At 41.9% G+C, this 14,624-nt stretch overlaps 1 protein-coding gene across 1 annotated transcript; it reads left to right on the top strand.

The window, feature by feature from the left end:
* Window positions 1-1,264: 1,264 nt before the first annotated feature.
* LOC124616027 (putative beta-carotene-binding protein) lies at window positions 1,265-14,034 on the top strand. The gene is made up of 6 exons (XM_047144245.1): window positions 1,265-1,351; window positions 6,210-6,305; window positions 6,442-6,580; window positions 8,192-8,328; window positions 10,259-10,411; window positions 13,490-14,034. Exons 1-6 carry the CDS (start codon window positions 1,294-1,296, stop codon window positions 13,726-13,728), a joined length of 822 nt encoding a protein of 273 aa, XP_047000201.1. The 5' UTR covers window positions 1,265-1,293; the 3' UTR covers window positions 13,729-14,034.
* The last annotated feature ends 590 nt before the right edge of the window (window positions 14,035-14,624 follow it).

The raw sequence follows: 14,624 nt of genomic DNA, 5'->3' as shown, positions 1-14,624 counted from the left end.
AACTTTTATTGAATTGACATTCAGTGTAACACTGTATCGTAAAAGAATTGTAAATCTTTCATTACTGTGAATTGCTGATACGACGGTTACAGGTGGACATGATTCTAATCGAATTGTGCTACATTCAGCTGTGTGTGTTTTGTTGCTGCTAATTTGGTCGAAATGTGGCACACAAAGGTTATCTGACCTGAAGCTTGTATTAAACTAAAATTCGAAACAGTATTGATTTTTTTCATTTTTATTGCAATTGATTGTTGCTTGGATTGAGAAAACTGTTAGTTGACTATACAAACACAAAATTTCCATTATTAATCTAAGAAAGAACTGCTTACATCTCACTGGCGATTGATACCGAGGATCCAAAACATCAAATTCTGGTTAAATCTGATATATCTGAAACGTTAGTCACGATAAGAAGCCCATCGCGCAACACATTGCCTTTCTGTGAAATGTGAGGTGGCGCTGTAGCCGAGTCAGCTATACATATGACCAGTTACAACCTCAACTGTACATATGACCAGCAGCAATATCACAAAAAAATCGACGTATAGCACATCCTCTTCGAGAGCGAAAAGACGAGACTGTTCTTTTACACAGCATTTTGATCAAAATCACTCGACTGTGGAGCACATATTCATGGAAACGACCCACCTGCTCAGTATTTTTTGCGTGACGGGGATGATGTAAACGAAAGACAATAACTTCGGGTTCGATTTCCCGCATTATGACTCTGGAACAAGCTGTCTTCGAGTACAAATAACTCCAAAGGCTTGCCATAAGGGAAAATAAGTTTTCTTGGAGAGCCGACCACAGTCACCGTTTTCATTATGCCCTAAACGAGGTTCGTTGCGCATTATTTCATTACACATAGTGAGCTGAAGACGTAGCACAGCAGTAACAGGTCCACCTTTGGTGGCGTATCAACAGGACACTACGTAGTTCAGCCCCTTGCCATGGCAGAGAGAACATTGAAACGTAGGACGCAGAGGGTGCCAGGAGGGGTCTGAGGCGTCGGGAACGCTCCCCTGTCCCCTGCTGCAGGCGGGTTCCCTCTCCAGTGGGCGAGGCTACACAGCTGCGCCTAGCGCAGTGGCGGGGACTGGGAACTGTCCTACGGCCCGAGAGGGGGGAAGCCCAGCACTTGCTGAATGGTATTAGGCGAATGTGTGTGCGTGTGTGCGTGGTTTTTTCCTTTTTGTTTTCACTGTTGGCTCCGTCATTCTCGCGGGTATATATGGGCGGACGCGCTCTCCATCGGCACCGTTCGCTGCCAGCACCAGCACCAGCACCACCATGCAGACCACAGCCGGAGTGCTCCTCGCCCTGGTCGCCACCCTCGCCGCCCGCTGCGGTGAGTACCGAGTGCTGCGCCACATCTGTTTCCGTTTCATTAGCGCCCAGGCTTCTTCCTCTGCCAGCAGTGACACCGCGTTTCCATAACTTAACAAGCCTTCCTGCCAATATCGTGTTGTGCAGTAAGTTTTCTGTTCTTCGTTACTTACTCTCTTTCGAAACCTCACTTCACATACTATTGTTTTCCTCCGTTAATCAGCTTTTCTGCAGTTTGACTGTCTGAATGGCGCGAGGCAGAGCCACTGGTGTGATACCGCCACGTGCGCTCCAATTTCTCTGGCTCTTTCTCAAGAGCCGCTGCCGCCGAGCACGTTGACATTCCCGAGCTCTCCCACTTCTTGTACTTTTGTATGACCTATCATCACGACAACTGATAAGTGTTATAGTCTTCCAAACTTAATAGTTTAGCATCTTGAGCCTTTTATGCAAATAGCTTCAAAAATATACCTTGAGGCGCCGAAATAGTGCCTCCACTTACTTTGATTCAGATATCGGTATTTTCTCTTTCACATTTTTTTATTTTCTTAGACTTGTGTAAAACTTATTAACTACTTTCAAAAGCCTGGAAGTGTGATGCACGCCGAGGTACTAATGGAACGTAGTTAACTTTTGGGTCCTGAGGCACAAGTGGAGGAAAATTCTAGAAATGGTTTTTCGACCTAATTTTCAACTGAACTTCATAAGACACCGTGTGGTTCTGTAGAAGGGAGGCTACCACCCTTCTATCAAACAATAACCAACATTTCAATAAATTTTCAATAATAGTTGTTTGATGGTACTAACATTAATATCGCACACAGAGATGTTACATAAAACACAAATGTATAACTGCACAAAGTCAAACACCGACTGGGAGCAGATGATATGTCAACTGCGTTCGGTTGCTTCACGTCAGATACTAAATTCTGTTTCATGATTTGCATCTCGTATATTTGTGCTTGTACAATGAGAGACTAAATTCTTAAACACTGATCCCATTCTGATGAACTGAATGTAATTTCTTTAATAAATTTGGTGTCACGCACATATTTCATTAATATCGGTATCCATATCTCACTATCCAGGCGTCAGTTGCAATTAGTTTTCCTGCGTCGTAAAGTTTTGCTACTAGAAACAGCAAATATTCAGCTTCCACAACATAGAACTACACATAATGAAACACATTTTCATTTTGATATTATATGATAAGATGTTGTAACAAACAAATATAAAGTGTAAAATTCCTGCTCAAACCCAGAGCTATGGGGAGCTATATCATTACGACTCTTCGCTGTCATAGTGAAATGCAAAGCGAAAGTATCCTCCTGTTTTTTGTTTTTTAGTGCCAGCACAGTACAGTTAACCACGGTGAATCATGTTATCCCTTGTGCATGATATCCTACAAATTACAAATAGAGATTGTTGACCAGACGGAGTAAGCCCGTCCGAACCGAGTTCATTCCCTGTCGGAACCTGCGCTACCATCTTCTTTCTAAATGCTCTGTAATCCATAGCTTCTAGAAGAGATTCTAATTATGTGAGCAGCGTTATGTTGCTCATGGCTGCCGGCAGCAAAGCCACTTTTTCTGCCTACTCTTTCTCCACGCAGTGTGCAGCTTCACACGGCAAACGTCCACACAGTGATGTCTTGTGGACGTGAAATTGCTTTCTATCTGCTAGAGAGTGTCAAACTTGCCAGAGTATGGAGATATAGATGTAACAACTGTTCGCGCTATGTTTATTTCGGAATGAGAAAATCGACTATATATTTCTATTTGTACCTATGTATGTACAGCCCACTTTTGCAATGTGTACAATATTTTGCTCTCATCAAGTTCATTACGTTCACTTTTGGCAATGTCTGAATTTCAATAGATGTTCTAAAACATCATAGCGTTCGTCACCAACCAACTAGTCCACACATTGCTCAGTTTCCTTAGCAATGTTTTCTGAATATTACGTGCAGTTGCTTCCTCTGTTCTAAAGTGTTCCGAACTCTCGACAGAAAGGCATAGTATTCACGGAAAGCACTTTCACAAGTTATTCGATTTGAGTGATGTTTTCTGTGGTGTGCTGCATTACGTTCAACAAAAAGTCTATTTTCTGATGGAGGAATGCACCAAGAAGCAACGTAGTTTAACACTCCTATCCCGTTCTTGACATTCTTAGCGGTATGGCCCTAACTATACGCAATGTGACGAAATGCGAAAGTTGACTCACGACTTGGTGAAACGTAAAGAAACAACAACTTCTTTACATTTCTTGGCTAAATATCGAGGTAGTTCCGCCATAGGTAAACCATTTGGACAGAACAGAGGCCAGTACAATGTCTTTAGCCCAACCTATCGAGGTCCTCTTCAGCAAAGATAGCTTATTGGAATTACAATGGTATTTGTTGTTATATAAGAGACTGTCACCACACTACAGTCAAAATAAAGAAATTATAACAGCTTTTTAACACAGCAGTGTTAAAACGTTCTGTTTCTAATAAACTTTCCTGCACAGAGCGATTAATTCATTAGCCAAGGTTAGGTAAACAAGTTGCCTTTCTAAGCTACGTTTAGACTCGAAGGTCACTTTCATCAGTTAATGTTGACAGAATGCTGTCCATTGTACTAGATAATCTTAGCTCGTCAGAATGAAACTGTAGATTCCAGGTGACAGGTGTCGTGCTTAAACCGTGGCTAAAGACCCGCAAAAAAACGTAGCGAAGCGTGTAGTCCTATCCTATCAACTGTATTTGTCCTAGCGCGTTGCGTAAGCCAGCCTAACAACCTTGTTCTGAAACGTTTACATTTTCACAGTGTTCTTGGTTTGAGAAGTACAATTTAAGTCCACAGTTTCTAGTCGGCCAAATAATATCGTCGAGGCGGATGCTGCGACTGCGCTGCTCATAAACCTTAACCCACAGCGCGCTAGCGTGCAAGGCTAGGAAGTGAGCCGGAACCGGATCGAATTCACACGGCGGTTAACGACCGTGGCTGATCCGCCGGCCAGCCTCGGCTTGTTTTCAGTCGGTTTCCCACGTCGCTCATTTAGGCAAATTCTTGGCTACTGCCCAATTCGCACCTCAGAAAAGAAGACAAGCAAACATTTAAAATACGATCGCACACAGAACAAAGTTTATACAGTTCACATACAGGTTCCGGACACGGCTTCCCTCCTATACATAAGTGACGACAGAAGTGGCATCCGGCTGCAAAATCAAGTAAAAGAAATTTCTCAAATCTTGAGGACAGCACAGCCCTTTCTAGAGCGGATTAACACGAAGAACAAGTCATATGGTGTAATACTAACATATGGTGTAATACTAATCAATGCGATCTCATACCTTCTGTGCTATATTAAATTATTTCTTAGATCTTCTTTCTTCCATAGATCAGCTACAAAATGATATCAGACATTTTGTCTTAATTGAAGAAGTAATATCACCTTACCAAAAACTTGTTTAACGTTTCTCATTTGCATCGTATCACTGATCACACACACACACACACACGCGCGCGCGCGCGCGCGCGCGCGCGCACGCACGCACGCGCGCACACACACACACACACAGACACACATACACACACACACACACACACACACACACACACACACACACACAAACGCAGAAACGGTCGGCTAGCATCAGGACTTCGACAGTTTTTGAATTCATCTTTCAGTCCCCTTGGCCGGTCAGAAAAACCAGAGTCTTCTTCTGACTACAATGAATGCGATTTTGAGCTCAAGAAAATGTAAAGAGTTTAGAATTATTCGTCACTGGTCTTGGGCATAGCGTTTTACAATAAGTATCATGAAATTATGATAGGTTATTGAAGGAGGACAATTGTTTAAATACAGCTAATTTTTACCATGACCTACTCTGTATAAAATAAATAGTCCTTGACTTTGTCATATGATTTATTTATGCGGTATTCATTAACTGAGGATTTAAATAATTGTAATTTAGTCATCTCTTTAACCTCCATGGTCAGTTTATTGTACAACTTAATCCCCTTATAGAAAATGACGTTCTTCTGGTCTTTGTTTGTTGGCTCCTGGTAAATGTAAATTTAGTCTGGCTTTTATTCCATGTTCGTGAGTGCTGCTATTTGTTAGATAATTTCTAATGTTCTTCTTGGTCTACATAAAAGTTTGGTAGATGCATTCACGTGATGCAGTTAGAACACCCAGCTATTTAAACATATCTTTACAAGGAGGTCGATTGCTATTTTTGTTTATTATTCTAACAGCCGATATTCGTAGTTCGAAGACTGTGTCCATGTTTTGTGAGAAAGCGAGATATTTCATGGTCTGGTAGGATTTTCTTATACTTAATGTTATCCCCTGGTTTTTACCAAGCATTGGTATTGATGTAATTGGTAATGACTGCTCAGAGTTTAGTTCAAAACACATCTTGTCAACTAGAGGCCCTGACTCCGTAGTGCTCGCCACAGGATTACTAATCTCTGACGCGACACAAGTTTAGCGGGCGGGAATGGGCTGACGTCGCTTCCTTTGAACTTGTCCAGTTGTCCAGTGTGTTGAATAGAACTTCATTGCGCGTTAAACGTCGATTCGCCTCCTTTTTGAACGTTTAGTAAGCTTTATAGTTTATTTTCCAAAAATTTGCGTCGCTTATTGTGAGTCCCTGTGGTAGCTGTTGTAAGGAAAACATCATCACCGAGAAGGGATCAGTAACACTGCTCTTCTCTTTTTGTTCTGAAAGAGAAGTTTTTTCTCACGTTTTCTAGGAATACACAAGTGAGACAAATAAAAATGGAAACGAAAAATGAGTTTGATTTCAGTGTTCTTAGAAGATTTGTTGGTCATTGCCCTAATTGTAATAAGTTACACCGTTCGAGAGAACTGACGAACTTCTCACTTTGCAGCGGATGGGGGAGTGCAGACGTGCAACGCTTCGTCACCGGACTTCCAGCTGTGCGTACGCGCTGCCCTCCAGCAGCTGATTCCGGAGCTTGCGTCAGGTCAGTAACGAACAGGCCAGCTGCTTTTACGTATCCGTCGCTCCTCTGACCTTAAAACTTGTCCTGTGGCCATAGCAACCCGAGTTATCCGAATGTCCCTACGGCCGTGGTAACCGCTTATTCCTGTGTGTTGCAGGAGTTCCAAGCATCGGAGCAGAAGGTGTGGACCCTCTGCGTGGTCTGCCGCCCATCGTCTACAACTCGAACGGCTTCAAAGTGCAGCTGGACGACGTCTCCATCAGCGGACTGTCAGCAGCCCTCATCAACGACGTCAAGTGAGTCGCCCAGACACACTTCCTAATAACACTAAACAACTGAACAGACGATTGGGAGCATCCTCATAAGCCGAGCGTAGTTTCACATGTCTTGCAGATTTGAATGAATTAAATGAATGAATTGAAACTAAAGGAATAGGTCATTAACTACAGCTGGTGCTCTAGCCCTCTTACTTGTAGTTTCACTGTTACAGGCAAGATGAATCTCGGGTTGCTTTCTTCAACAAGGTTCCTGCCAAATTTCTTTCACGTTCTTGTCAAAGTGAATAAGTTAATCATTCCTAATAACTAAGCGTATCGTAAGACGGCATAATCAAAATACTTGTTAACTATAACAGGTGTCAGTGTCAAAAGGGGTATACTCTCTAATTCCGAAAACACTCACAACTATCAAACAATAGGCACTTAGAATTACACGCATGATATATTTCTGTTAGCGTTTCCCATTTGTTCGATTTAGATAAATTCGAAATAAAAGCAATTGATAAAATAGGAACTGGAGGTGAATAACTATGCAGATGCAACAAGGACTACATTGTACACTGATTCGAATACACAGCATTCTAACTGTTCCGCTGGTAAATCATTGTATTGTGCAGATATTGTACAATGATCGACGTTGTAGAGAGTCAATTGCGCTCGAACGATGGGATTACTTGGAAGGTATTTTGATGAAAAATGCTAAATGGAGTATATTTTCAGAGCTATATAAAAATATTAAATACTTCATTAGTACCGAAAGGTTTGCAAGTGAAATAATGGAAAGATGGAAGGTAACTGATTGAGGCCCTGTCGACTGCAAGCTTGTTAAAGGATTGCAATCTCGGATTTGGGAAGGATAGGGAAGGAAATCGACCGTGCTCTTTCAATGGAATCTTCAACGATTTAGAGAAATCACGGAACGGCTACTTCTGTATTTCAGCTGCTATCCTCTCGAACACGAATCCAGCGTCTTATCGAAAAGCAGTATGAGGGGCAGCATTTCCTCTTGCACTTAGCATGATAAGCCCTTACTTATGTATCACGTTCTCGTACTTATCTAGCGGAAAAATTATTTGTCCTGGTGGTTCCACAGATTCAGTAATTCACCTAAAACGGCATGGCTCCATTCATTGTGTATTTAAGAGGATACGGAAAAAACCTTTGAGTTACTATAGAAAATGCTTTGTTCTGTTTGGACAGACCAAATGAAGTAAGCCTAAGACGTGTCGCGTAGCTTTGATTGTTAGTCAATACCCTACTGACTTCCAGCTTATTAGATCCATTTCAAGAGCTCCGTAAAAGAAGCGGCAGTGAACAACACAATGCAACATTTAGCTAATCAGCGAACAAGTTCTTTACATGGAAACCACTCAGCAGAACGAAAAGCGCTAATATATATTTCTACTCCAGAAAATTAACAACAATTTATTAAAGAGGAGTGTACGTTAATTGTCATCTTTCGTGCTTTTCTATCAGTAATGGAAACTATTTAAGCAATAATTTAATCAGTACCGGTACATTTCCCGTTTTATGATTGTAACACAGTTGCATCTCATGTAGAAATTGTTTATTATTATTGTTCTTGTCCAAAATGAAACGCGTTTGCACGTATTTATATTTTACTTACAGTGTGGATCTGAATTCGAACACAATCCGTATCCAGTCAACAGTCCCTGGTCACATCACAGCGACTGGTGTCCAGACTACCGATGCAGAGATCATGGGCATTCCCCTGAAGGGAAGTGGTCCATTCGCCATTAGTCTGGGTAAGTATAATGATATAATGATCCCTGACAGACTCCACAAGACTCGTGCGACACACAAGTAATATTATAATGGAAATCAGTCAGAGTATCACGTAAAGCGTGCAAGTGAGAATTTCTCATGTAATTCAGTAACGTGCAAACACACCACTCTCTCCTCCAACCCAATCAAGTTCCCTCGTTCGCATTATTTCTGCATTTTGAAAGAGAAAAAAGATAATTGTAGAGTCAGGAAACACTCATTTTTCATGTTTACACGTTAGATGTACGCAGTTATAAACGATTGACGAAAGTTGTTCCTTATTTCCTAGCTGTTCATCTCCCTTGTGGTTAACCATTACTCACACTCTCTTATGGTAGGTGTAACAACTAGAAACAACAAAACACTATCGGTAAACAAATGTTGTACCCTTTTCCCTAGGTTTAACTACTGAACAAAGGAGCGGGTGAGGAGAGAACTCTGAATCCTAAGTTAATGGAAATATATGAAGACAATACATATTTCACAACTAATTAAAAGCTGGATTACGTCATGCCTTAATTACAAAAATAATTCGTCTCGACAGAAAAAAAGGAAGATAGGCCCAAATTCAACACGTCCTAGACCCTAATGTCATTAGGACAGATGACCAATCAATTTCGCCACTCTGTTCAGTTTTCAGTAATAAGGAGATATGATGACTGCGCTCTCCTGAAAAGGTTCTCACTACTAATGAGCTTTTATTTCGTCTACGTGTGTACTATCTGGTTGACAAATGTCACTTGCAAAAAAGGAATAAACCTGACATTTCGCCAACTAAAGAAATAGGATTAATAGATACCTCGACGTTGTAGTCTGAATCCTGCACGGTTTTTAATTCAACGAGTATCAAACAAAGGTGGCTTTTGGTGTACTCAGTGTGTTCACCGTCATGAAAGCAGAAACAATCGGATAAATACCTCATTTAATGACGCTGAAATGTTTTTGGCCTCAGACACCTTTTTTATATTTTTTTGTTCAGTATACCAGCTTCATCGTCTTAAAGTATTGTTGTTTGCAAGGGTTAGCACATCTGCCTCAGAAATACAGTTGTCGAGTTCATGAGTTCTTGTACGACTACTTTCTGTTGATAGCAATTCTTCGAGATTTCCTATATGTACATATGCATCCACTATATTCCTGAAGCCACCTTACGGTATGTGGTAGAGTGTATTTCTAGTACCACCACCGTTGCCCTCTCTCCTGTACTGTTCACGAAGGGAGAGTGATGAGATCGACTGTTGGTAAACCTCTCGTGAACTCTAATATCTCCGATTTTCTTGTAGTATTCGTTTCAAGAGACTATGTGAGAAGAAGATATATGTTATCCGACTCTTCTTGGAACATACGCTCTCGGAATTGTAACAATATACATCTCCGTGATCTCGCAGCGTCTAGTACTGGAGACTGTTAAGCATCTCCGCAACGTCGTCGCACTTGCTGCACGAAACCGTTACGAATCTCGCAGCTCTTCATTGGACGCTTTCTATCTCTTCTATAGGTCCTACTCTTTAAGGTCCGTAGACTGAGATAGTTAACACCTACAATTTCCTTTACATTTCTGAGTATTTACCAAGCAGTATTAGGTCAGTTGTACCAATAAAGTAATTTCTTGTTTCTCATCATTTCTGTTGTTTACTGCAACCTCCAGATATTTATACTCTTCTGCATCTTCAACAAGTGTTTGTTAGTTTTCAAATGCACTGAATTGTCATTAAATGATATTGGTCACATAACTGTCTGATTACACGACTGTTTCAATAAATTACGATTAAGAAATGTGTACATATAAAACTAAAGCCTGTAAATATAAGATATAAAGTTGCAGCTTTCTTCACGTACGAAATTTGTGAAACGTTTCTCTGGAGAGATTCGCAGTGTGTTTTTAAGCTAACTTAAGACTCTGGTTTACAGCCAACCCCTCTGTGGCCGTGACGCTGACCGGAGCTCCCAGCGCCGGTCCAAATGGCCAGACGTACCTGCGGCTCACCTCTGCCAGCGCCGCCATCGAACCCGGAACCCCCACCGCCGACATCAAGGGATTCTTCCCGCAGTTCCCGCCTCTCGGTAAGAAGAAGCCAAAGTATCTTCTTGTACAACAGAACAGCATACTGCCACGTGTCTAATATTTTCATTGTGAATAGAAGCAGCATCTGTACGTCAGGACTGTAGATTAGAAAGCTTCACTTACCATACCGTTCCATTTGTGCAGATAGTGCACCACAGAGCTCGTAAATATTTAGTCACATTTACGTAACCCCAGTAGCTGCTGTAACACCAATAGCTGCTACCCAAAATGATGACTGAATAGCAGAAGGGAACATAGGAATTTACGCTCTATTAAGATTTCTTTATCAAACAAAAGTATTTTACTTTCAGAAACAGTGAAGCAAGGTGGTTTCATTAAAACTATGTATTTTTTGGCGTCGTAGCAGAAGTGATGCCGCAGAGGTTGCTCTAATAATTTTATGTTACCTGATGATGATCATTTGGATCGAAACCTGTAAAGAATGAGGGCTTACTTTATCACCAGCTCTTAGTAATGCATAAATATGACTTTCTTTACAGTAGACGCATTACCTGGTAAATATCGTTCCTGTAAAGTAGCTCAATTCAGTAATTCTAGCAATGACTACTTCACCCAAGTGTTTATTTAGCGCTGCGATCTTTATTTCTCTTTTTCCCTTAGTTACCTGTCCGCAGTATATTTGACAATTAAAAAATAAAAAATGGTACTTTTAGCCAACAAAGATATTTATACTCCAGTTGGACTCTGCATTAGTAACTCAGCACACCCAAAACAGATCCCACACTTTCTCAGCGCTTGGCGCATTTGCTTCCGACTCTTGGAGGTGAGCCACAAACAAATCACAGGATTAACGACCGTTCACCTGGTACACCGGCCGCTCTGAGCGTTACTATTAACCAGTTTCCCAGTCCTATCTGCTCCACTTTGCTTCCCAGAAAAACAACAGACAAATACTGGAAACACAAAAAGAAAGTCAAAATCAAAGATATAATGGGGCGATCAAAAAGTTTGAGGACGTTGCTGCAGCACACATCCAAGCGAACCTCCTATGTCGGAATGTAAGTATTGACATGTAAATAAAGGATTAGTGTGGGATTCGTGTCATTCTGACTTGATTGCCGTAAATGCGACAACGTGAACTACGACGACGTTATTACTACATGCATCCAAACAGGACCAATGTTCTGTTATTCTTTTCTTGGCTGCCGAAGGACAAACACTGGTAGACATCCATCGGATAATGAAGAATGTGTACGGAGCAGCATGTGTGTCGAAAACCGTCGTTCTGTAATGGTGCGCTAAATTCAGTAATGGTGCTTCATGATAGCGCACGTCCCTTGCACACGACCCATTTCGCAAAAGTCGTAACGCATTCATAACGCCAACTCAGGTGGAAAACACTCGAGCACCCGCCCAACATTCCTGATCTCTCCCCATGCGGTTATGAAACCTTCGGTTTTTTTAAAAAAGGCCTTGAAGAGCCGACGATTCCTCTCGGATGAGGATGTTCAGCAGGCAGTTGCGGACTTCTTCAGGCAGCAGGACAAGGTGTTTTACCAAACATCCGTCTTTGGGATGATTGTCTCAATGCTCACGGTGATTTTGCGTGACTGGGATTCCGATCTTGGATTGTAAGGCATTCGAAAGGAAGGCTTTTTCAGTAATTAAAACTTCCGGGCTAAGAGGCCGTGGTCCAATAATAGAAATACTTCTCCCTGACGTTTCGTTGCCAGCTGCGGGCAACATCATCGGCAGCCTCAGATGATGTTGCCCGCAGCTGGCAACGAAACTTCAGGGAGAAGTATTTCTACTATTGGACCACGGCCTCTTAGCCCGGAAGTTTTAATTACTGAAGACGCCGGCCGTGAAAGCCTACACGCTATGAGAAGGCTTTTTCTTGCCCCATACAAATGATTCACACCTTACGGTAAATGACAATGCAGCGATAGTAATGACTTCCAGTCAGAGAAACAAAATAATTACTAGGATATCGTTTATCTGATCCCATATTAAGTTCTACTGCTGTAGAGTACTAAAGTCATTTTATACTGTTAAAGCTAATTTACTGCAGTGGTGTTCTGTGCCAACTATATGAATTTGGAAAAACAGAAAAGTAATACTTAAAATTCTCTCGGTCAATACAGTGCTTCACAGCAAAAATGGAGGGGGATGCTAAAGCCTATGCCTGATATATCTATCACAACCCCCCCCCCCCCCCCCAACCGCAACGCTCCGACTTCGTCCGCGATGAACGAATCTACATCAGTAGCAGTGTAATAAATAACAAATGAACCTGATTTTCTCTGATTTTTCGCATATATACATCGTTGAAAAGACTTCAAGATTTATAATATGAGCACACACAATGGAATAAAATCCTGCAATACTTTGGATTCAGACACGTCGTTACTGAAAGTTAAAATTGAGCAGTGTTATTTGACGACAGGGTACTTGGAGTTACAGAGCTAATTCTACTGCCCTCTCTGTGGTTGAAACAGTTCCTCTCTACCGTCGAGGCGTTGACAGCAGACTCAGTTCATGTGCGTGTGTTTGTTCACGAAGACCTTATTCATATTTCTCTGTCGGGCCTTTCGTAACAGTAACTGATCAAGGGTGGACAAAGGAAAGAAGACAGAGTACTAGAGACAGATTGCGGAGAAGTTGGGCAGCAAATAATGCCTGCAGTACCGTGTAGTTGTCTTTAACGGCTGTTGTCGAATAAAAAGCAATTGAGATGACTCCTGTGTCTGCTGTTATGTTCATTTAGTGAAGTTGTCAATACAATGTCTTATTAGCGTAACAGATAGTAAATTAAGCTCGCACAGACGGCGAGTGGTAATTTCCGTCTGGTTAGGAATACTTTAACGGCTTAATGAGTGTCGCCGGAGGATGGTTAACGTAACAACTAGGGCTCACAATAAGGAAACTGAGTGCAGCAGGAAAGTAGGAAAACTGGATATTATGCTTCTGCCCACGGCCAGCGCGGCGCATGGCAGAGTGGCCGGCCTCGGGTTTCTTAACTCGGTCGACCGGCTCCGCGCCGCGAAATGCCAGGCGAGTGCAGGCAACCCGCGCCACGCCGCGCCCGGGACTGACGCTAGTTGTTGCCCTTGCAGAGGCCGCCGCCAGCGCCTTCGCCAGCGTGGTCGCGCCGGACGTCGTCCAGAGCCTGAAGCCGACGTTGGACAAGTGGCTGGGAGGCGTCGCCCTGCAGCGCGCGCAGGCCGTGTTCAGCTCGGTGCCGTACGACACGCTGTTCCCCGGGCGCACGCCCGCCGTCGTCGGCCTGTACAGGGCCGTGCCCGCGCTGCACGCGTTGCCGCTGCCGCTGTCGGCGTTTGCTTACCACAAGTAGGCTGGCAGCGACCGCTGCACGGTCCCTCAGAGGGACGCAGCAGTACAACTATTGCTCACATTTTCTGGTTCGTCCAGTTAACACCTAGTATTTTTATTTTCCTCATTCAGAATGCATCTAGTTTTCCGAAAGCAGTACTTCACTCTTCAGACTAACACTGGACAGTAATGAAAATATTCTTTTTCCCCGGATCATTCAGTGTATGTATGGGTCAGTTATGGCACACTATGTATTTTTATGTTCCCACGTTGTGATATTGTATTTACTGTAATTAATAGTTACCAATAAATGAAGTACATGTCTTAAGTACATGTCTATTATTCACATTAACACCTCAAAATCCCTTTCAATCCAAGACGACAATCCAGTTTTCTATTTGTTGACAAATTATATCTCTTTTTAAATTTAGAAGCGCTCCATTACTTTCACTTTAACTACATTCATTACATACTGGACCCTAAACTTAAAATCACAGACAAAGCAGTCAAAAACAAAACTTTTACCATTTATAATAACAGCAATACGATATTAAATAACAAATTTCAATATTAATTTCATCACTTATAAAGAAAGAACAAATCATATGAAACACTGTTCAATCCTTAATTATTAGTATGAGGAGAGCAATGTATTGGGAAAAGTGTAACACAACAGAATAAAAGATGGAACGTGTAGATTACATGAAAGATCAGGAAATGTGACTGATATCATAGGAAATGTGAGAAACGTTAGAATCAGATAATTGAAAAGCCATTGACAAGCGACAAAAAATCTGAGAATCTAACAAGATTAAGGAAAAAGTAAAGGAAATCCATTTGAGATTACATCACTTGTTTAACGTAAGTTCCAAATCTCGCTAACTAGCATACATCAGCATCTTCACAGTACTACTTCGT

The sequence above is a fragment of the Schistocerca americana genome, chromosome 5 (genome assembly GCF_021461395.2).
Source record: "Schistocerca americana isolate TAMUIC-IGC-003095 chromosome 5, iqSchAmer2.1, whole genome shotgun sequence".
Classification (NCBI taxonomy): Eukaryota; Metazoa; Arthropoda; class Insecta; order Orthoptera; family Acrididae; genus Schistocerca; species Schistocerca americana.
This window is presented reverse-complemented; position numbering and strand designations above follow the sequence as displayed.